This window comes from Poecilia reticulata, chromosome 9 (assembly GCF_904066995.2).
Source record: "Poecilia reticulata chromosome 9, P_reticulata-male-v2, whole genome shotgun sequence".
In the NCBI taxonomy this organism is placed as follows: domain Eukaryota; kingdom Metazoa; phylum Chordata; class Actinopteri; order Cyprinodontiformes; family Poeciliidae; genus Poecilia; species Poecilia reticulata.
Window position 1 is genome coordinate 22,023,164 of NC_088838.1, and position 24,071 is coordinate 22,047,234.

At 41.5% G+C, this 24,071-nt stretch overlaps 1 protein-coding gene across 3 annotated transcripts in view; it reads left to right on the forward strand.

Moving 5' to 3' along the window:
• Window positions 1-21,424, forward strand: part of LOC103470165 (zinc finger SWIM domain-containing protein 6) — a 66,031-nt gene extending 44,607 nt beyond the window's left edge. For 2 of the 3 annotated variants that reach the window (XM_008418368.3, XM_008418369.3), the window contains exons 6-14: window positions 66-236; window positions 351-497; window positions 1,215-1,361; window positions 2,176-2,436; window positions 3,356-3,491; window positions 14,538-14,695; window positions 15,133-15,296; window positions 16,327-16,408; window positions 16,506-21,424. In XM_008418368.3, the coding sequence (XP_008416590.1) occupies window positions 66-236; window positions 351-497; window positions 1,215-1,361; window positions 2,176-2,436; window positions 3,356-3,491; window positions 14,538-14,695; window positions 15,133-15,296; window positions 16,327-16,408; window positions 16,506-17,371 (2,132 nt within the window). In that variant the 3' untranslated portion in view covers window positions 17,372-21,424. The remainder of the gene's footprint in view (window positions 1-65; window positions 237-350; window positions 498-1,214; window positions 1,362-2,175; window positions 2,437-3,355; window positions 3,492-14,537; window positions 14,696-15,132; window positions 15,297-16,326; window positions 16,409-16,505) is intronic. The other variant, XM_008418370.3, reaches the window with a different exon arrangement.
• The last annotated feature ends 2,647 nt before the right edge of the window (window positions 21,425-24,071 follow it).

Genomic DNA, 24,071 nt, shown 5'->3' on the forward strand with positions numbered 1-24,071 from the left:
TAAATAAGCAAATTTTAAAACGGTTTTGAAGACGTTTGAGCTCAAACCGTCTCCTTCCTCTACAGAGATGCGTCCCCACCGGACCGTGTTCACGCGAGCCATCGAGGCCTGCGACCTGCACTGGCAGGACCGACACCTCCAACACATCATCGCCAGTGACCTCTATGCCAACTACTGTTACCATGACAACCAGGAAGGCTCCCTCTTCGACTCACGCGGCTGGCCTCTGTGGCATGGTGAGTCTGCATATATATGTAGGTTTCAAATGACTTATTTAAACACTGAAATTGGGCTCTGACCATCAGACAGCAGGAGCCGGATTATTAAGGTGGGACTTGTCTTTTCCTCAGAACACGTCCCTACGGCCTGCGCTCGGGTGGACGCCCTGCGCTCACACGGTTACCCCAGAGAAGCCCTCCGTCTGGCCATCGCCGTGGTGAACACGTTACGGAGGCAGCAGCAGAGGCAGCTGGATCACTTTCGACGACACAAAAAAGGTAGCTGTGGGATTTTGTTTATAGGTTGAAAACGTCAAAGCCGCTCTAAAAATTCACGTTTATACCTGTCTCTAAATTAGCTAAGCAGAAATGTTAAAGCTTCTCTCTGAAGAAACCTGCTGGAAGGATTGTTTTTGACTTGTGTGTGGTTTCCTGCTGAAACACCAAGTGATGAGTAGAATCCAAACTGATGATTTGTATTAGGACAGAGAAAAAGATGCATACGCGGATCGCAATTCCCTCTTCTGCTGCTCCTCCGCTCTTTGGTGGTTTAAAAAAAAAAAGAGCTGAAAAAAAAGAGCTAAGCTCTCGTTTTCTCAGTTCATCTGCAATCTTCCGATGCCCAAAAAGAACGAGATGCCTGATAAGAGCGGCTAAAATTAGCTTTCACTCTGGGGTGGCTGGACTTACCCTTTGAGATAAGGTGAGGACATCAGAGCAGAGCTCCTAGGCATCAACATGAGTCATCAGAGGTGATTCAGGCATCTGATCAGGGTGTTAGGGGATTTTCCAACTGTAAAAATAAAAAAAGAGACCCGGTGTAGCAGGCCTCAACTTCTCTGGATAGACTATATATCCCTTCTGGGCTTGGACCGTTAATGGATTGATCTTGACGGTGTCAATTTGGAGTGGATGGATGGATTTCCAAGTAGATCTTGTACCACTTTATAAAATAAATCCCAGTCATTCAACAATTGCTTGAATATCTGTTCACAGAGTTGCTCCATAAAGGCCACACCTCCATAACGAACATGGAGGGCTGGGTGGGACACCCTCTGGATCCCATCGGCACCCTGTTCAGCACCCTGACGGAGTCGGGACGAGCGGGTGAGGAAGGCTCCAACACCTGCTTAGACCTCTCAGGTACTGAAGAGTCACATAAACAGCAGTAAACACTAGTTTCCACAATAGATCCATAATAGATCTGCTATTATGGAAGCGTATACAAGACCATGTGCATTACGAAAAAAAGTATGATTTCCATTGAGGTTTTCTATTTTAAAATGTATCAAAAAGGGATGGGCGATACAGACTTAACGTGTTATTACAATATTTTGTGGTTGCTATTGTGACAATAAGAACTATTTGTTACTAAATGTTTGGCTGCGACTGCATGGCACAGCAATCATAGTTCCACAAACACTGCTCTCAAAAAACATATCCTTTTGTAATATGGTTCTTTAGGACTCCAGTCACATACATTGATGTGAGTTTTATCACTAAACTGCTCACACTAACTGCATTTATTTATATTTTCAAATGTGTTGATAGTCTCATTGAACAAACAGTATAGACAGTTGGTAGGTAATACAGCATTAACTTTACAACAATAAATTTAGATCCTTATTATAAGAAATGTGTCACATTAGTGATAAGCAATACAGTCGTAATAATTTCTGTGTTGTTTCATCTTCATGTCTGTTCTGGGTACCAAAACTCTCCTTTCCTACGCGTGTGGTTGTTCAGTCCCTCGTTGCCTCCTCTGCTAACAGAAATAGCTCTCTACACTAAAGAGGAGCAGTTAGCACAGATTCCCTCCTAATGTGTTCATATGCATTTTAGATGCCCACTTAGAGCTGCTTTCGTAGGATCTGCAGGGAATGTTCACGTAAACTAGAGTCATCTAGCATCCAAAACCCCAGAGAGAGACACAGACATCACGGCGTTATGTTCGCAGACTGCTCCAGCGTCGTGAGCCGAGCCGATCTTCAGCGGATGCCCGTGCAGCGGCTGCTGGGAGACGGCGAGTCGTACATGGCGCTGGCGGTGGAGACGGCTCTGATCGGCCTGGGCCAGCAGCGGGTGATGCCCGACGGGCTGTACGCTCAGGAAAAGGTGTGTCGCAACGAGGAGCAGCTGTTGGCCAAGCTGCAGGAAGTGGAACTGGATGACTCCCTGGTCAAAATCTTCCGTAAACAGGCTGTGTTTCTGCTCGAGGGTAAGGAGAGCCACAGATTGATTCTTTCGGCTTTTATCGTCTGTTGATTTTTATTTCCCTAAATTTCCCTGCAGTCCGCTCTGGTACAAATGCACACAAATATATACACAGCAACGCCTCCTCCCTGTCATTTCATAACCTACCCACACACAGAGAGCCAAGGCATTCCTGCTAAAACAGGAAAAACACATTTGACTCTGTCTCACTATTTATTATCCTTTCATTTTGTGGCGCAAATAGAGGCTGAGCCGTCCTGGGCCAGACCAAAATGAGCTCTTTACACAGCAACGCCAGGGGTATTGTGTCAGCACACATATGCCGGTACACACAAAAGCGTGTGTGCGTTTACAGGAGCTGGAGCTGGAAGAGAGCGAGTGGGTTGTGGGGAAAAGAGGAAGGAGGGACAGAGGTGGTGGTGGTGGTGGTGGAACCGACCGAGTCAGACTCGGCTGCAGTCCCCACCCAAATCCCAGCCCTGCCTCGTCCCCGGCGCGGCACGACCACCCACCTCTGGCTCCTTCGCTAATAGAGCAGCTCGGGTCTGAGGCCACTGCGGGGGCCCCAGGAGGCCTGCAGCCGCGCCGCTCTGTGATGTGGTCTGCGGCTTAGAGGCCCGTGGGGGTTTAAAATAACCCACCAGAGATGAGGGGGCGCGTAGGAAGATGCGGAGGGAAGGAGGAGGGCACGAGGCCAAATCCGCACACACGACCATATGTGTTTTGACGTCACGGTTTTGTTTAAATGCCGCGTGGCTCCCCAGCTTCCTGTCTGGAAGGGAGCGTCACTCCTCAGCATGCCACAGGAAATCATGACTCAAGTCTTTTTTATCAACATGAAAAGTTTAAATTCCTTTAGTCTTGGTTTGCCGCAAACACATGTGTTCATCAGCGTGTTGCGTTATGTCGGTTCTTCTTCACAGCTGGTCCGTACTCTGGCCTCGGAGAGATCGTCCATCGAGAGAGCGTCCCCATGCACACCTTCGCTCGCTATCTCTTCACCTCTCTGCTACCTCATGACGCTGAACTGGCGTACAAAATTGCACTGAGAGCCATGCGGTAGGTCTTCTTGTAAATAAAGTAAATCCCTGTGAAGGTTCATTAAGACTTCAAAGTTGGAGTGAACTCCTTAAACAGGGTCCTGCTGGGTTTTTAAAACGTAATGTGAATAATACTTAAAATATAACCAAAACAAAACGTACAAAAACCTAAATTAAACAACACATATATTTTGTTTTTGTGTAAATAGTATAAACATGTATTTATTTATTTATTTTTATTCATTGTTAGTTCGATGAAATAGGAAGAGAAACGTCGCTTGGTACAGTGCTAATACTCTTGCTATGACCAAGATAAGTGCAACGGTTCCTCCCTCCCCATGTTTAAGTTGAGCTCCTCACATCAGAGCAGCCTTTCCTCCGGTTCCATGTCTGTTCTGCGCTCAGCCAGGGACGTCCCTCTTGGCTAACGTGTCCGCACGATGTCCGTCTGATCTCTCCATGTTTTGCTCCCGCGTGTCCTCAGCTGTGGACGGCGTGCGGAGCATGCGCGCGCACGCGCGCGCGCTAATCGCCCTGCGCTGCTCTGTTTTGATGTTGTGACTTGACCTGCGTGAAGCTGACACCCCACCCACGTCAAAAAATCCAGCAAATAGTCTGAATGGTTAGTGCTCCGTTTGTGCAGGTTTGTGCCGTTAAAATTTTCGTTTGTGCAGTTTTGGTTTCTGAGATATTAAACATTATTTTTTAGGTCATCTAGAGTTCACCATCCCCCCATATCGCTCCAAAACAAACCAAAGTGGGCTAGTTCGTTAGTGCTCCGTTTGTGCAGGTTTGTGCAGTTAAAATTTTCGTTTGTGCAGTTTTGGTTTCTGAGATATTAAAAGTTATAATTTTGGCCGATGACGTCACCATCCCCCCATATCGCTCCAAAACAAACCAAAGTGGGCTAGTTCGTTAGTGCTCCGTTTGTGCAGGTTTGTGCAGTTAAAATTTTCGTTTGTGCAGTTTTGGTTTCTGAGATATTAAAAGTTATAATTTTGGCCGATGACGTCATCATCCCCCCATATGCTCCAAAACAAACCAAAGTGGGCTAGTTCGTTAGTGCTCCGTTTGTGCAGGTTTGTGCCGTTAAAATTTTCGTTTGTGCAGCTTTCATCTTTGAGATATTAAAAGTTATAATTTTGGCCGATGACGTCATCATCCCCCCATATGCTCCAAAACAAACCAAAGTGGGCTAGTTCGTTAGTGCTCTGTTTGTGCAGGTTTGTGCCGTTAAAATTTTCGTTTGTGCAGTTTTGGTTTCTGAGATATTAAACATTATTTTTTAGGTCATCTAGAGTTCACCATCCCCCCATATGCTCCAAAACAAACCAAAGTGGGCTAGTTCGTTAGTGCTCCGTTTGTGCAGGTTTGTGCCGTTAAAATTTTCGTTTGTGCAGCTTTCATCTTTGAGATATTAAAAGTTATAATTTTGGCCGATGACGTCACCATCCCCCCATATGCTCCAAAACAAACCAAAGTGGGCTAGTTCGTTAGTGCTCCGTTTGTGCAGGTTTGTGCAGTTAAAATTTTCGTTTGTGCAGTTTTTGTCTTTAAGATATTAAAAGTTATAATTTTGGCAGATGACGTCACCATCCCCCCATATGCTCCAAAACAAACCAAAGTGGGCTAGTTCGTTAGTGCTCTGTTTGTGCAGGTTTGTGCCGTTAAAATTTTCGTTTGTGCAGTTTTGGTTTCTGAGATATTAAAAGTTATAATTTTGGCCGATGACGTCACCATCCCCCCAATATCGCTCCAAATCAAACCTAAGTGTGGGCTACTTCTTGTAATTCTTCAGATTCTCAGCTGTTGTACAATGTGTACATTTTGTTTTGAACTTCAATAAAGACTTAGAACAAGAAAAAATGTGTCTCATTTCAAGAAATGTTTTAAGATAGCAATGTTTTTTCACGAACGTAGCGCACAATAATTGAATCCTGCTAATAAAGGACATGCAGCCTGACCCTAACGTAATGTGTATAACCTGTTCAACTGTGCTTTGATTTCGGAGGTGGTCTGAAGAATTATATTCACATTGTTGATGTACTGTCTGCTGATTATGCAGCAAACGTGTAAAAAAATTACATGAGCCTATAAAGGCCAATTTGCTAGTTGAGCATTAATTTGATTTTACCTTGTTAAAAAATCAAAATCGGGGTTGAAAAAATTCCAAAAATGACTTATTCAAAACGATTTGAGACCGCTAGAATATTAACGAGTGGTTGAAATTACACTTGCTCTGCAAAACAAGATGGGAGGGTGGGGGGGGGGGAGGGGCAGGAGGCTCACTACAGTGTGGGTGGAGCCAATCCCAGTTGTGTGAGAACTATGTCAAAGTTCGCAAAACATGTCTCCTTGAAGCCCATACACATTTAATTTAAGAAATTGGATGAAATGAAAGTCGTTGCATTGAAACTATATTTACTAAATATTAAGTACATTACTTGGATGAACTTTGAAATAATGACACATTTCCGTTTTACTCGGCAAAATCTTTGCTCAAGCAACTAGCAAATTGGCCTTTATAGGCTCATGTAATTTTTTTTACACGTTTGCTGCATAATCAGCAGACAGTACATCAACAATGTGAATATAATTCTTCAGACCACCTCCGAAATCAAAGCACAGTTGAACAGGTTATACACATTACGTTAGGGTCAGGCTGCATGTCCTTTATTAGCAGGATTCAATTATTGTGCGCTACGTTCGTGAAAAAACATTGCTATCTTAAAACATTTCTTGAAATGAGACACATTTTTTCTTGTTCTAAGTCTTTATTGAAGTTCAAAACAAAATGTACACATTGTACAACAGCTGAGAATCTGAAGAATTACAAGAAGTAGCCCACACTTAGGTTTGATTTGGAGCGATATGGGGGGATGGTGACGTCATCGGCCAAAATTATAACTTTTAATATCTCAGAAACCAAAACTGCACAAACGAAAATTTTAACGGCACAAACCTGCACAAACAGAGCACTAACGAACTAGCCCACTTTGGTTTGTTTTGGAGCATATGGGGGGATGGTGACGTCATCTGCCAAAATTATAACTTTTAATATCTTAAAGACAAAAACTGCACAAACGAAAATTTTAACTGCACAAACCTGCACAAACGGAGCACTAACGAACTAGCCCACTTTGGTTTGTTTTGGAGCATATGGGGGGATGGTGACGTCATCGGCCAAAATTATAACTTTTAATATCTCAAAGATGAAAGCTGCACAAACGAAAATTTTAACGGCACAAACCTGCACAAACGGAGCACTAACGAACTAGCCCACTTTGGTTTGTTTTGGAGCATATGGGGGGATGGTGAACTCTAGATGACCTAAAAAATAATGTTTAATATCTCAGAAACCAAAACTGCACAAACGAAAATTTTAACGGCACAAACCTGCACAAACAGAGCACTAACGAACTAGCCCACTTTGGTTTGTTTTGGAGCATATGGGGGGATGATGACGTCATCGGCCAAAATTATAACTTTTAATATCTCAAAGATGAAAGCTGCACAAACGAAAATTTTAACGGCACAAACCTGCACAAACGGAGCACTAACGAACTAGCCCACTTTGGTTTGTTTTGGAGCATATGGGGGGATGATGACGTCATCGGCCAAAATTATAACTTTTAATATCTCAGAAACCAAAACTGCACAAACGAAAATTTTAACTGCACAAACCTGCACAAACGGAGCACTAACGAACTAGCCCACTTTGGTTTGTTTTGGAGCGATATGGGGGATGGTGACGTCATCGGCCAAAATTATAACTTTTAATATCTCAGAAACCAAAACTGCACAAACGAAAATTTTAACTGCACAAACCTGCACAAACGGAGCACTAACGAACTAGCCCACTTTGGTTTGTTTTGGAGCGATATGGGGGGATGGTGAACTCTAGATGACCTAAAAAATAATGTTTAATATCTCAGAAACCAAAACTGCACAAACGAAAATTTTAACGGCACAAACCTGCACAAACGGAGCACTAACCATTCAGACTATTTGCTGGATTTTTTGACGTGGGTGGGGTGTCAGCTTCACGCAAGTTGTGACTTGTGGGAGCTGGATCCGTGAATATTAATTACATTAATGAGAGTGTAATTAGCGCAGCTGTAATGAGGAGGAATCACACGCACATATACTCGAGTACACACGTCGAGGCGACGGGGGAGAGGAGGTGGGGTGTGGAGGGGGAATGTTTGTCTTTCTGTGAAGCTAAGCTGAGCTGATCAGGATAGTGGGGGGGGGGAAGGCGATCATTTTAATAGTCTTTCAGACTGACTTAGTGAAGGTACTGGTGAGAAATAAAACGCTCTTTTCTGGTGTGATTGGAGATTTTGACGTTAGTGCAAATTCAGTTGTTGTTCTACTCGCTCCTCCCCAATGAGCAGGGACTCACGCAGCCGGCCAAATCGTGTCCATCCCAGCGGTAGCGGACAGGTGGTGTTCACCTCTCCACACGTAAGGAGCGCCTGAATCACTGCTGGCTCATCCCTTCAATGCAGTTGCGTCACTTTCCCACACTGCTAATGACAGTTATTTTTCTATTTTTGTGAAATGCATAGAACAAAAAACATTGACGTTTTACTGCAACATGTTAAAAAAAAGCCAGCATAGAGAGAAAAATATAGTAAAAAGCCAATAAGAACACACAATAAATGTGTTCAAAAAGTGCTAACCTTTTTTCTTTTTCGGTCACTTTGTAGTGTTGAGCAGTTTTTAAACTCTTAAGACCATTATCCCCCCATTCTCCACCTCTTGGCAAAGATCATTGCAGTTGCATGAAATTTGAACATTATGCAAATTGCGTGGTGTCATTTAGCGACTTTTGTGCAGCTGAGGAATTAACAACTCTGGAAAAGGAAGTGAGTGTCTTGAAATATAGCAGAAGGATGACAGACACTTCTAAACATGTTAGTATATAGAAAAATAACATCCCCCTTATAGCAGGCTGACAGGTTCTGTGTTTTATCCAGCGGCTTGCCTCCAAACCAGAGTTCCCAACCTGCTTTTAGTGAGTCGGTCACTCTCTCCCCATCCTCACCACTTCCCCTCACCTTTTCCTTTTTGTCCCCTTGCCTCCTCCATCCTCACTCCTCCGGTGTGAAACCGGCGATTTAGAATAATACAGCCACTTACGAGTGCTCCTGGGAACCAGAGGTGTCTACTCAGCACATAATGAATGTGTGTAATGTAGCGTAGTGTAATGTGATAGCATATACCTCCCCGCTCCCACGGGACAGCGGACAGTTAAATATAGAGAAGGAGGTAAAGTAACCAGGTCTCCTTTAATGGCCCTATTATAATACTATCATTGATAAAAGAGGAGACAAAAGAGTCGAGCTCTTCCTCCCTCACATTGTTTTTTTTCTCCCCCCCCCAACTCTCCTCGCTTTTTAAAATTTGTCTTCTCTGTCACTTGCTCCACAAGTAACTGTCTTTTTAAATGAGAAGTCGGACTGGCAAAGTATGCGGCTTACTCAAAGCGCTGTGTGTGTTGCTGCGTCTTGGATGAGGTTAATTAGTCGGTGTGACACCAGCATATGCCGGCCGATGGCTTGGTGCGAGAGACCAGCATTAAAATAAATAAATAAATAAATGAAAAGAGGATCTGCCTGCTGGTTCACAGGCTGCCCACAATTTGATTTCCGCCAGAGAAACAGAAGAAAAAAGTCACTGCCTCTTCAGACTGTGCTCATCTTAACTGTTTGTGAGCCAAAGAGAAGAGACCTGCTGTTATCGTGGGAGAGGTCCAAATGAGATGCAAGTTTTCCAGATCTAATAGTGCTGGATTTTTACTGCATAATACATGGTCTGTAAGCAGGGGGAACGTTTACTACAAATTGCCAGAATTTTGAAGCCAAATATCTTAGGCCTTTAAATGTTTACTAATTTTAAGTAATTTGATCTTGTTCCAGTTTTGGCCAAATATTTGCTGCATTAAATGGAACAATCGGAGTGCTTTTGCATGTTTGCCAGGAATGTATCAACGCTTTGCCAAGATTTGTAGTTCATCCTAAATACATACACTGTCTTGAATAGAAGCATAGCCACTGAACTATGGCTACATGCAGCATGCAGTCTCATGATTTCGTCCTGCATTTTCTTTACAACCACAAATATTAATATATTTAATTTTAAAAATGACGCATGCATTTAATTCCATGCATTTGTATTCATCCACCTTTACTCTTCTACATGTAGTATGTCTATTTGTTTTGCAGCATTCATAAACAAGGTCCTTTAAAAGTGTCTTGCAGAAAAATAAAGGAGCAAAGTTAAAGAAAACTGCAGCCTGTTACAGCAGCTCTCATGAAGCAGTCTGTAACAGAACGAGCTCTCCAATTCACCAACAGTCTCCCACCACCCATGCTTCCATGCATAAAGCTGTTGTTGAACTGGAAAGCTCCTTCACTGACAGACTGTTGCATCCTAATTGCGTAAAGAAGCGTTGAGCATAGATCTTTCCTCCCGGCAGCTGTTGGGCTCTATAACTATCACTGTTATAGAGTGATAGTTACACGAACTCAATAGGTGTTTAATTCTGAAATTTTCGGTTTTTCTCATTTCAAATAACATTTCTGATGTTATTTTGTTATTTCATTTAAAGATTTTTTTTGCCACTAATGGTAAACAGTTTGTTGTTTTTAAATGTGCAAATACACATGCACATTTTGTACATTTATTTTATTACTCACTCGGTGGCTCATTTCTTTGAATCGAAGTACTATTTTTAATAACTACAGTATTTTATGTTGTAATTTTTCACTTCCTGTACAGCATGTTATTCTTAATCCTGATTTTATATATCTCTTTCTTTTTTCTACATGCTTTGATTGCCTGTCAATTTGCTGCTGTTGCACTGACATTTTCCCACTTTGGGAGAAAAACGGTATTTCTACTTCATTCTACTCAATTAAAACAAAGCGAAACATTGAAACAATAGCAGCAAGTTTAAGCAGTTAATAAAAAGGAAGGAATGTTAACTTCAAAGCTAATTTATATATCTGATGAAATATTATCTGACTCTTATGGGAAAGTTGTGGTAAACGGTTTTCAGTCTTGATTTGAAGGAGCCAACAGTTTCTGCATATTCCTGCTGAAATAACCACTTATGCTGTATGTGTTGTCCTTTGAAAATGCTTTTTAGTCTTTGAATGAAACGCTGATGGCAAATTGTCGTTTTAATCATCGTGTACACTTTGGAAAAAGCAAAAGAAAGATATTCTGTGTTTGGTCATGTACGACTTGGTCCTTCTTGAAAATCTCCCCTTGAAAGAGTTTGTGTATACAGTCGAGGTCTTCCACCGGATGTGTCGCATGTAGCTGATAGATGTGCGTTTGATGAATGGTGAAAGTGAAGGCTGTTTACAGTCAGAGGGGGAAACGCAGCATGAGGTAAAGAGGTCAGTCGTCATGGTGATGCAGAGCAGAAACCCAAAGAGCCTCAGGATTTAGGTAAAACCTATCAGGACTGCTTTTTCTCATCATCTCAGTTGAGCCTCTTTGCTACAGATTTTCTTTATAGTATAGTTTGTCCTGTTTGTGTCCATAAATAAACTTTGGCCATCAGCAAACTCACTATTTCGCCTGCTATTCTCCTACAGAACTGTTAATGAAATGTCTAATTACATGTGTGTATCCTTATCCAGGGACTGTTTCCGTCTTCACTAGGGGTCTAATCATTCATCCAGCTCACAAATATCAGAGGTTGAACATTTCTGTTTGTTTCACAGACAGAGAAAATATTCCACTTTGTTTAAAAAAAAAAAATCTACAATGGCTGATTGATATTCTTACGCAGATTTGGCTTCTCTATGTTTTGTTTCTAATTCTGAAGTGGTCCTTGTGAATAAAATATTGAATTTCACATTCCTTCTGTTTCACTAATAATATAAAGGCTTCATTAATTTAAAACCAGAGTGTCAGGTTAGTCCTTCAGCTTAGCACCAATAGGAGTCTCTGAAGCAGAGGCCAACTTTTAGCATTGTTGGCAGACACCAGGGTCAAACCTTGTTTCTATGATGAGAGAAGAGGTGGAGCATAAATGCCTCGGTTTTCACCTGAACAACAAACTGGATCTGCATGAAGTGACTGAGCGCAGTTTACTTCTTGAGAAAGCATATGCGCTTCAAGATTTGTAGCAAGTTGCTATGAAATACTCTGCATGCCTCTTGTGGAGAGTGTAATCTCTTCTGTCATTATCTGTTGGGGTAGCTGCATCAGAGTCAGGGACTTAAAAAGGCTCAACAACCTGATAAAGAAGGCTGGTTCTGTTCTCGGGACGACTGTGTATGCTTTGGAGATGATGGTGCGAAGAAGGTTTTTGCATAAAATCAAGAAAGTTCGTCAAGGCAGCACTGGGCATTCTCTTCATGAGACTGCTACACAACAACATTGTCATTGTGTAGTATTTTTATTCCCTCTGGGATCAAAAAAGTGTTTTTGAATTGAACTGATCTGAATCATCTCAACTGAGATATTTCAAAACTATACATCATTGCTTATTGGAGCTAAGAAGCAGATTCTCACGTTAACATTGTTGGCACCTAACAGTTATCTTCTCGCCATATCTTTAGTGTTCTACAAATCATTCGTAGTTTGCTTCTCATTCTGTCGCTTTTTAATTTCTTTTGCTGAGTACCCAAATGCTGCCAAAGGTTTTATCAAGTATTGTCAGCACCTTAATTAGACAACTTTGTCAACGCAACAGGGATATAACCCAAAAATGATACTTTTTGTACTTCAAAATAAGTGTCTCATAGATGCAATGTATCAAGTTTTTAAAGAATCTGTTTTCTGTTAAATCAGCCCTTTAGTTTAGTAACGATGGCAACTCTGACGCCAAAACATCTTTTATCTTGTGTGTCACTATCATCTCTTTTTACTTCCAGATTGATTTGTTAATCAATCTGGAAGCAAACAATCAGTAACAATACTGTTACTGTTACACTGTTACTGTGCAATACTGCACAGTATTGTTACTGTGCAATACTGCACAGTAACAATACTGTTACACAGTAACAGTATTGTTACTGTGCAACAATACAAAGTTACACAGTAACTTAGTATTGTTGACCAAATCAAAGATATTATTTGCTGACTTCATCAACACAACATCAACATGTGTATAAAACATAGACACAGGCGGTTTTTAATTAATCTCTTTTTGGTGTTTGTTCAGCCTTTTAAAAAGTCCTCAGACAGATGATAACGTTGGCTGCTAAAATATTAGTCACAATACAGAGTTTTAGGATTAAAGCCTATCTCCATATACTTGGACTTATTTCAGCAGATGATGATGTGTGCTAGCAAACTTAACTTTGACAAAATAGCGTAGCACTTTAATATTGCTTCCATACTCTTTATAGTTATTGATGACACATTTCTATTTCAGCATGGTTGTAAAGAAAAGCAGATTTAATTTGTTTTCATCACACTTGTCAATGACTTGAGAGTTTGTTTGGCAACGTCCCAGCGTTTAAAACGTGTAAGCACTGTTTGGCAGGAGGTGCAACATGCTCAGTGAGAAAGCATCACTGAATAAACTGTCCTTGTGCTATTTTATCCAGCAGCCCACAAAGACTTTTTCAGTCCTTTTTGTAATCATTTTTTTTCTTTTGTTTTATACTGAACAATAACCTGGTACACCTTTTTCCTCCCAAACCTTTTGAGAAAACTATTTTTCAGTCCTCTCAAGTTCTTATCCAATGGAGGCCTCTGGCTCTCTGGTGAAAACCAAACAAAGACAGGAATGTTGATGAGGCCTCCATCTTTACTCAAGGCTCTCTCTTTTTTTTTTTTTTTTTTAACTCTGCTTTGCAGTTCTACACCCAAGGAATCCTTTCTGAAGGCCCCAGTGTGGTAGAAGCTTTTAGCAGCTCCTCAGTTGTATGTGGCGTGAACTCTGCCGTTGCTGGAGCTCGCAAGCGTCTCTATTTTGCAGCAAGTGCTGGTGTTCACACTTTTGTTGTGTTTTTTTTTTTTTTAGCACTTTTGCTGTCTGAGAGCTCAGCCCTCCCCTTGTGCTCTTGTGGGCAAAAGTGAGCAAAAGACAAGACTGTTTTGTTTTTTGTTCTTGTACATGCCTTCACTCACGTGGCAGCAAGATCACATGCACTTTGCTCTGAAATTGAAACTGGCATTTAGCATCACGTTGCTTTTACCAGGCAGCTTTGATGTGTTTTCAAAAGGGCAGGTGTGTGTGTGTGTGCGCGCACGCGATGTGGGTCTCTTTTCACTGATGTGTGTTGGTATTTGTTTGATGTGTGTCCAGCCTTACAGGGCTGGAAGGTGAATTCCTTAATTTCCCCACGGACTCAATTAGCTTTGTGATTGGCTGAGAGAAGGCCAGGTTGTGCCGTCTTCTGAAGGAAAGAAGACCTTTGAAACTGAGGTGGGAGCGGAGGCAGGAAAGAAAAAAAAAAGTGAAGTAGAATAGAAGATGAGCAGGCCACAGTGGTAATCGTATGGGGCTCCTGATGCTCCAGAAGCCTCGGCCCCGTCTGGATTATTATAATAAGAGACAGAAACCTGAGAAGCTCTTCCATCCTCCAGCAGGTGTTGCACAACTCTGACTTCATTATGACCAATTAGAGTGAAGAAAATACTAATTATACCTTAGTTTCTAGGTGATTAAATGGTAGGTTGAAAGTAAATTGCAGGGATAGGGTAACTGAAATCCCCCCGGTGGCGACTTGAGTCATTTTCATTTTGAAGTCACATTCAGAGCGCCATAATGAAGACTTTTTCTGTCTATGCAGTATTCCTGTCTGACTGCTTGTTACACTACGAAGAAAGAGGTGATTTCATTATGATGTTGATCATTTGGGCAACTTTAATGTGGTTCTCTCTGATCACCAACCCTCATTTATCTTTCTTCTGCTTTTTCATATCCAAAGTTTTTTTTGTTCCCCCTCCCCCCGATCATTTTGCGAAAGTTTCTAATTATTAAACAGGAAAACTTTAAAAGTAATGTCATATTTTTTAAATGGAAACAGAATCTCACAAAGAGCACCTCTTTTTCTTTTTTTTTTTTTTAACTGTGTCTCTCCGTCAGGTTGCCGGTGTTGGAGTCCACGGCATCGTCCGGTGACCTCTCGCGACCTCACCACATTGTGTCTGTAGTTCCCAATCGCTACCCGCGCTGGTTCACCCTGAGCCACATAGAGTCTCAGCAGTGTGAGCTGGCCTCCACCATGCTCACTGCAGCTAAAGGTGCAAATTCACTTGCTTCAAAAAACAAGGCTTACTCTCTTGTAGGCATTTCTTTATTTACTAAGATAAACACACCTAGCTTACTTAGCGGCCAACTTCTCTTGCCTTTCCCGTTTTAAGAAATATGGAACTTCTGTCTTCCATCAAAACTATACCCCAGGAAAAGAGGAAATAAAGCATTATTAATTAAAAGCTTCTACACCTTTGGAACCAATTTAATTTAGACACAAATTGCAATAATGCCTGAATTAGATTATTGCTGTAGGAATTATTAGCAGTACGAATAATTGTGGCACAGCTAATTTTGTTGACAATTACTTCTCAGTCTTTTGTCCCCTACCAAACAAAAGTTAAATAACAGTCCGTTTAAAGTTTAGGTTTAAGTTGATTAAGTAATGACCTTACTCTAACTTATTTCTCTGCTTGTTTCCTCGTAGGTGACAGTCGCAGGTTGGAGACGGTCCTGGAGTCCATCCAGAAAAACATCCACTCCTCGTCTCACATCTTCAAACTGGCACAGGATGCTTTCAAGATCGCCACTCTCATGGACAGCCTGCCGGACATCACTCTTCTTAAGGTTTCTCTGGAGCTCGGACTGCAGGTGTGCAAACACATCGTGGCCGGCGGTAGAAATGGCCACCCGCTTCTAGCAGTAATCACAAATCAGACGGTTGGTGGCTCACTTGTGTTTGGCACCTGAGGCTATAGTCACTGATAAGCAGGTGAAAGGGTTTTTATCTTCCTAAAAGTTCCATTTTCCTGTAGTTCCTGTAGTTCTCTCTCTCTCTCAAAAAAAAATAAAATAAAAAATACATCTCCTGTAAGCTAAAATGCATTTGTACACACGCACACATTATGAAAAGCTATTTTTATTTAATGTCTGGACATGTTCTTGCACGGTTTTAACATTCTGTGTGTTGATTCGGTTGTTTTACCACAATCACTGTTCCTCTTTGTAGTATTATTTTGTTGCATTGCTGCATTTTATTTTCACCAGTTGCTGTGGATGATGTAATCATGCAAATTCTGCACTGATTTGTTTTGCTCTTAGGAATAACATTTGTTCTAAAAATTCTACCAACACAGTCTTCCAGGACCATAAGCTTCTAATCATAACTAAGCAAATACTTTTCTATTTTATTTAATTTTACCCTCAATATGTTGCATTTAAATGATTTAATTCCTGCCTCAAATGAACGATGGCATTCTTGCACCATGACTTTATTTTTTTATAATAGTTTCTTCAAATATTTATTTTATGTGTCGGTTCCATTTTAAATGTGGTCATGTATTTTGCTGAAAGAAAATCTGCGAAACAATGCCTGAAAAAATAAGCAAAGATCATAGCAACAATGTGTTGTAATATCTAAATCAAAGTCCAGGCCTCAGTATCACTGACATTAACCTCGACTTAATCAAGGTTGTTAATGAGATTAGTTTGGACCAAACAGTAAGGGAAAAGGTTTTCTGCATGCAATGTTATGTGTTTTGGCATTTTATAAATCCATCTGTATCTGCTCAGCATTCTGCCACAGAATTAACATGAACTGGAAAGGAAAAAAGTTCAGCCCTTCAGATAATGAATTAACTCACCTGTCACTCCTTTGTCCATCACTTCTTGCCTCCTTTAGGTCATGAGAATAACTCTGTCCACGTTGAACTGGAGGAGGAGAGAGATGGTTCGCTGGTTGGTCACGTGCGCCACTGAAGTTGGTGAGTCTTATTCCCATCATGAACTAGATCTGACGCTGTTCTCCAAATTTGACCTCATTTATTATTTCTATTTTTCCCCTCAAAATGTGTCCTCCAGGTGTCTATGCACTGGACAGCATCATGCAGAGCTGGTTCACGCTCTTCACTCCCACAGAAGCCACCAGTATTGTGGCGACCACTGTCATGTCCAACAGCACCATAGTTCGCCTGCACCTGGACTGCCACCAGCAGGAGAACCTGGCCTCGTCCGCCCGTACGCTCGCCCTGCAGTGTGCCATGAAGGACCCCCAGAACTGCGCCCTCTCCGCTCTCACACTCTGTGAAAAAGACCACATTGCCTTCGAGACAGCCTACCAGATTGTACTGGACGCTGCAACAACGGGAATGAGCTACACGCAGCTGTTCACCATTGCGCGCTACATGGAGCACCGCGGGTATCCGATGCGAGCGTACAAGCTGGCAACGTTAGCCATGGCTCACCTGAACCTCAGCTACAACCAGGACACGCATCCGGCCATTAACGACGTACTGTGGGCCTGCGCGCTCAGCCACTCGCTGGGCAAAAACGAGCTGGCCGCCGTCATCCCCCTGGTGGTCAAAAGTGTGAAGTGCGCCACCGTTTTGTCTGACATTTTGCGGCGGTGCACGCTGACCACCCCGGGCATGGTGTCGGCGCTGCACAGCCGCAGGAACTCTGGGAAGCTGATGTCGCTGGACAAGGCGCCGCTCAGACAGCTGCTGGACGCAACCATCGGGGCCTACATTAACACTACGCACTCGAGGCTCACGCACATCAGCCCGCGGCACTACAGCGAGTTCATCGAGTTCCTGGGGAAGGCCCGGGAGACGTTCATGATGGCTCACGACGGACACATCCAGTTCACCCAGTTCATAGACAACCTGAAACAGATTTACAAGGGCAAAAAGAAACTGATGATGCTAGTTCGGGAGCGGTTCGGCTGAGGGCGAGGCTCCTCTTCCACTCTAGTACTTTTCTATTAACTTGAGTCTGCCTTTTGAACTTCTTTTGGACTAATAGACAGGTAAGAGGGATGTGACTTGTAGAATGAAGCAAAAAGAGAAAGGAAAAGATGACAAAAAAAATCAAGAGCCACATGCGGTATTATTGTTCTTGCTGTTGTTATTGTTATAAACATTATTGCTATTATTATTATTATTATTATTATTATTATTATTACTACTTATGTGTACAGAAGCGTTTTTTATTTTTAAGGAGAGAGGAAATTTGTCACATTGTGAATGTTGTGTGTACTTCTCTACATGTGTGCGAGATGAAAATGAAACGTGAAATGGCTTTTTTTTTTTTTTTCTATATTTTTATGATTTTCAAGCATCTTTTTTGCTCCCCCGCCCCTATTCTCAGTGTATATTGAGTTTTACGTTAATGAGTGGCTGAAGCCTTTGTACAATAGCGCTCATGTTTAAAAAAAAAAAAAAAAACAGACCAATTTCAACATCTCGGTATCCTCAAAGAGAAACTAAGGCTTTAAAATGACACAGAGCACCTCCCTTGGTCTAGGCCCCTGCTGATGGGCTCTGGGCAGCATTGCACAGCTTCGCTCGGCTCGGCACAGCTTGGGTTAGCACTGACTTAAGAAAAGGCACCATCAGCATCTCCTACCACACATCAGCAGCACTTGAGCAGCCGTTAACTTTCTCTGGGTCACTTTCCACACAACAATGCTCTTAGCTAACTCTTGTCGTTATAATTACTGTTATTATTATTGTTGTACAATTTTACCCACGCGCCGCAGTGGCGACGCATCAAAAAGTGAAGTATTCTATCTACATTAATGCAACGCGTTGCAGGCGGAGTTCTATATTGCTGAAACCGGGCTGATTTATGGCGCCTTTCAAAAGAATTTATACCTCCTGAGCTTCCTCACATTTGGGTAGAGTTGGAGACACAAACATCAATGTTTGATTTTATAGATTTTGTGTTAGGCATATTTGTGAAGTGGAAGAAAAACGATACATGATTTTCACACTTTTTCCAAAACAAATATCTGAAAGTGTGCCAGTCATATGCATGTATTCAGCCCCTCTGAGTCAATACTTTGTAGAGTTGTTTTGGGCTATGGCTCTACCAGATTTACACACCTGGAGATGTTTCTTCTTTGCAAACTATCTCAAACTCAGTCAGATTGAAGGAAGCATCAATTAGACTTATGTCTGGATTTTAATTTGGATTTGAATTGAACCACCGGTGTTGCTATAGCTGCATGCTTAAGATCCTTATTCTGCTGGAGGGTGAACCTCAACCCAAGTCTCCACCCTTTATTTCGTCCAGGATTGTCCTCTATTAAAATCGGTCAATCTTATCCACTCTGTCAGTTTTCTTTCCCTGCTCAGTCAGCGCAGCCCCACAGCATGACTCTGCAGACGCTCTGCTTCATTATAGCCGAGTTGTTGTCAGGAGATTGTTCATTGTTGGTTTTCTGCCAGAGGTAGTGTTTTAGATTGCAAGCTGAATGTTTGATTTTGACCTCATCTGACCACATGTTTTGGGTGTTCCTCCGTGGTTTGTGGCAAATTGCAGCTGGGACTTTGTTTTTATGCCGTTCTTTCAACACTGGCTTCCTTCTTGGCACTCTTCCTTAGAAGCCTTACTTTTGGAGTACGCAACTAGGTCAAAGGTCAGTTTTCCATCCATCCATCCATCCATTTTCTATACACCCGTGTCATTTAATTAAGAATGTTGTACCAAAGTTTTTGAAAAGTCATACATGTAACTACTGAAACTATGCCGGACACATCAGGGAAACTGTAAAAAATGTTTAAAAGCAGAGACTTGAATTTGAACAAAAATCTAAGGAAGAATGGTAGTTGTCTTGTCTCCTACCTGAGCTGAGGATCTCTGTATCTCCTCCAGAGTTCCCATGGGCTTCTTGACTGATTCTCTGAGTAACACTCTCCTTGTCTGGCCTGTCCATTTAGGAGGATGGTCATAACTCGGCAGGGCTGCGGCTTGCACCACTTTTCTTTTTTTCCTCTTTTCAGATGTTTGAAGCTTGGAATCTTTTTTTTTTTTTCAGAACTTTATCCCTGACCTGTCTTGTGTGTTCACTACACTGTTCACCAATGTTCTCTAGCACTGAGTAAAGAGGGGCTGAATACATATGCACGCCACACTTTTGAGACTCAAAGTCAAAGAGTATGAATCCTTTTGTAAGCAGCTGTAGTTGCGGTTATTTTGCGCAAGAAATTCCTGGGGGAGGAGACGGCTACCTCATAATGTGGTATTGAACCTGCTCCCAGTTTTTGCTTTCATAATATTTATTCACTATGATGGCTCACAGTGTTTATTAAAAAAAAAAAAGTTTGACATCCAGCGTTAAACGGAAACAAAGAGTCAGAATCCTCCTGAAGTCCCTTCTCTGCTCTGCTGCCCCTCCCTCTTCCTCGCGGCCCTCACTGTAAGGTGTTTTCAGCCGAGGCCAGTGTCACTCCGCTCTGTGCATGTGAATCACAAACATTTAGACTTTCTACTGTTATATTTCGTCACGTGGAACATTCAGCAACCGGAACGTTCTCAGGGATTTTCTCTACGCAGGAAAAAGAAAAAGAAAAAAAAAAAAAAAGGTGGAACAAATCGAACGTCTCACTTCGAGGATGAAAAAGGAAAAAAAAAAGAAAAAAAACATGACATGAGCAAGCATTTATTGTACTCTGTATATATGCCATAGTATATGTCTGAATATGGAGGATCTGAAAGTATATGTTAACTAATTTATACAGAGTATTCTATGTAATGTGAAATACTTGAAGCCGCTGTAGTTTGCTCTCTCTCTCTCTTTCTCTCTCTCTCTGGCTCTCCATCGCTTTCTCTTTTTTGTCTTCTCTTTTTTTTCTGTTTTGTTCCTTTTTTGTTCAAATTAACATATCAGAAAGACTAGCATGACCTCCTTGAAGGTATTTTTTGTTTGGACTTACAAAGCCAAAAGTGTTCACGTGTGAGACCCTGGATTTTTTTTTTTTTATCAGAAATGCAAGATTTCTCTCAGAGAGGATGACTGTACTTCATTCCTGCTGATTGATGCGTAGAAAGGGGAGGGAGGTAGACTGCTTCAGGTTACTGGTCAGCACAACCAAGAGGTTGTGAAGATACTGACGCATTTTTTGCTGTTGTACCATGAAATTCTTTTTGGAAAAACGAAAACGGCATAATGTTTTTGTCCGTGCATTTCAGAATATTTCTCAGCTCCATCTCATTTTGGAAAACAAATATAACAATTGCCAGAGCAGTTTTGTCAAAAGAAAAAAGTATTAGGATGCTGTCTGTAATCGTACACAGGTTCAGAGCTTCAGTATCACAAATCTAGCTTTTAGAAAATGGAGTCTCCTCAGTTCTCCCTTCAGTTGCAGCAGAATTTCCAGAGTCTCCTCTGCAAAGTTCGCCGCTCTCGTCCCATAACTTTTTTCTTTTTAACCGTACTTCTGATTTTTTTTCTGTTTTTCATTTTTGTCTCGTCTGTGTTGCTGTGTTGATTAAAGATAAAAAGCAGCCTTTTCTCTTGCCTTGTCTTAACGCTTTAAAGTAACCAAACAGAAGATCTATCTAACAACCAAACGCGTTCGAAAGAGGTGAGAGACAACCAACCTTTTTGGTCCCAGCTTTAGTGTCCTTAATTAGTAAGTGAATGGCTGTGTAACTCCATGCTTTAACAAAGCAATTCCTCACGCGTGTTTGATGGGAAAAAAAAAAAAAAACGTCGTCCAGTGTCTCTTGTTCTCTTTGGAAACAGTTTCCTCTTGAGTCGTCTAGCTGTTTATTTTATTTTTTTATTTTCTACTCTTTTTGGTTTGTGTAGGAATCTTCTGCGCTCTCATTTTATTTATTACAATGACCCATGTATACATGCTTATGAAATTAAGATTTGATACACCGATATCAATTTATTTATGTAACTAAATCACTGTTTTATAATCTTGTTAATGAGTCAATAATTGATTTGTTTTTTTGTTTTAATAAAAGTTAGTTTTTTGAACTGTAAATGGTTTTAAAGCATGTTATGTCATCGACACACTGCAAAAAGAAAAATGTCTAATTTATGGTAAAATACTGGCAGTAAGCCGCTTTACATATCTGCATCTGGAAACTGGTTACTTACAATAGCTTAAGATAATTTAGTTAAGCCCCGGTGACAATGTCAAAGTGATTCACCAAATTTGAGTTAATTGGAGGCACGCTTTCGCATGCGTTTTAAGGCAACAATTTATTCCCATTGCTTTCTTGTGCGACACTATTGAAAAATGCAGCAAAAAGATCAAGCAAGAGAATTGAGGACTTCCACAACTCTGGTTCCTCCTCGGGTTAAATTTCCAAACAGCTGAAGTTTCCAAGTTCATCTGTTCAAAGCAATTAACTGCAAGAGAATGTTCATGAAGGAGATGAATTCTGTGTCCCAGAGATGAACCGATTTGGTGCCAAATGAGTTTAAATCAACTCCAAACCGAAAACCAGAGGCCTTGAGAAGATGCTGTTTAAAGGAGGTTTTTTTTTTTTTTAGTATTTTGTAAAACTTGGAGATGGATTGACTTTGGTCATCCTGAGATATTTTAGATTTTTTGAATGGTTTTATTTGACATGCAGTTTTTTCTTCAAGAGAGTAGGAAAAGAGAAAAGGGCAGTTTTAGAGAGTATTTGAGTTCTGTTGGTATATGTTGAGCACATTTTCCTGCACTCACATTTTGTTTCAGGACAAGTATATAGTATAAAACTATTATTATTATTATTATTATTATTATTATTATTATTATTATTATCAGTTTAGTACGTGTCTAAACTGATAACTATGCATGGCTTGTTTGAAATATTACAGGTGGAACAGAATATATCCTCAAATTCTGGAGTAATTCTGAACCTTTTTGTGGATTAGACAAAAGACACAACAGATTTCAGCTTGTGCATTCAAATGCATCATTTATTCATCATTCGTAGAATTAATGAAGAGATATAAATTTCTATTCAACACCGTAGCATTTTGTTTCAGAATGTTTGTCTCGGAGAATTATGGTCACGCGGCCTTTGAACCCGCAGGCTCACGCTGAAGCGAGAGCCGGTCGGGTCTCCATCACACAGCCGTGTCAGAAATAAAGGCAGAGATGGATCACTCTCTCTGGCAGCAGCTCTCACACTGTCATCTCAGGCGAGCTCACGAGGAATATGAAATGTATCAATTGATATTCCCATGGTCTTTGTAGCTTCTGTCAGGCAGCCAGGCTCAGCCAACCACAATAACCTGTTTACACGTTTCCAGCGCTGACAGTGGTGCCACAGGATGACTAAATCAGTGTATGCAGTTTGTCAAGTGTGTGCCCGCTTGTGTAGACATGCTTTCTGTGTGCTGTTTTCCTGTTTGCATGCCTCTGTATGTCTGCGTACGGTTTAATATGATGCGTGTGTGTGTGAGTCTGTGTGTTTAGGTCTTTAGGGAACCAATGGGAACAGGTGGTAGCTCCAGACTAAGGGAGCTCCTGACAGCAGCAAGGTCCCCAGACTCCCAGCCCCTCATTAAACATTGACACAAAAACACTGCAACTGTCTGTGTGTGAACAGTAATGAAGCGCAGACGGCTACACCGGTGTACACACTGCAACTTAGCGCAGCACGAGCCCGCGACAGTGGGTTTGCCTGCAAGTGTGTATGCGTATGTGCGTGTGTGTTGTCCATCTGTGGGCACTCATTAATGAGGTACATTTGTCTACAGAGGTGTCCACTCGGATATTGAAGAATTTGTCAGGTTTAGTAACAAAAGCAGGAGTCTGCTGTCGGACGCCAGACAGACTGTCCATTTCTTATGTGACGGATGCCTGCCTGTGAGAAATTCTGTGTGCATTGATGTGAGTAAGCATACACTTACTTTGTGTGTGTGTGTGTGTGTGTGTGTGTGTGTGTCTTAGCCTACTTCCTGTGTGTCTGACCTGTACTCAGGTCCCTGCTCACTTCCAGTTGGTAATGACGTCCCCTGGGTGCAGCACAGCACAGCAGCCTCCTCCAGTCTGTCTTATTCTATACTTCTAATGACATCATGATCACACACTGGGCCCTTTCATGCCAAAAGAGCTCTTCCTCACCATCACCATCAAAACTTCTTCTATCTGGAGCACTCGTCGTCGCTTCTCTTTGACATACACTCTCGCTGCACCACGACTCTACATCATGGTCTTGACATTTTCTCATATAGTAGGTCCTTTATGTAGCATGCTTCCACACATAGAAAGCAGCCATTGTTTAGAGTTTCTGTGCTGCGCTGTGGAAAAGTGGTTGGCCCCTTGCAACTTTCTCTTGCCTTTTTGTTGCACTGAAATGTTTGAGGTCGTCAAACAAATTGCAAAACGTGGGTTAGGATGGAGTACGGTTTTTACATTTTAGTTTCTTTTATTAACCAGCCTATGCAAAAATGTCTCTTTTGTTAAATCATGAACTTAACTGTGATTAGCAAACTTCCGGAAAGCTTCATTCAATTTCAGTAGCCTCAGCCTGGCCTCATTACTGTCTGACCTCTGACCTTACTTGTAAGAAAACACTTAACTAGAACCTACCTGACAACCTGAAGTAGACTAGAATCTAAAAAAATTAAAGAACTATTAAAAATGTCTTTCATTAACATCTATCAGTCTGGAAATGGTAACAATCAAC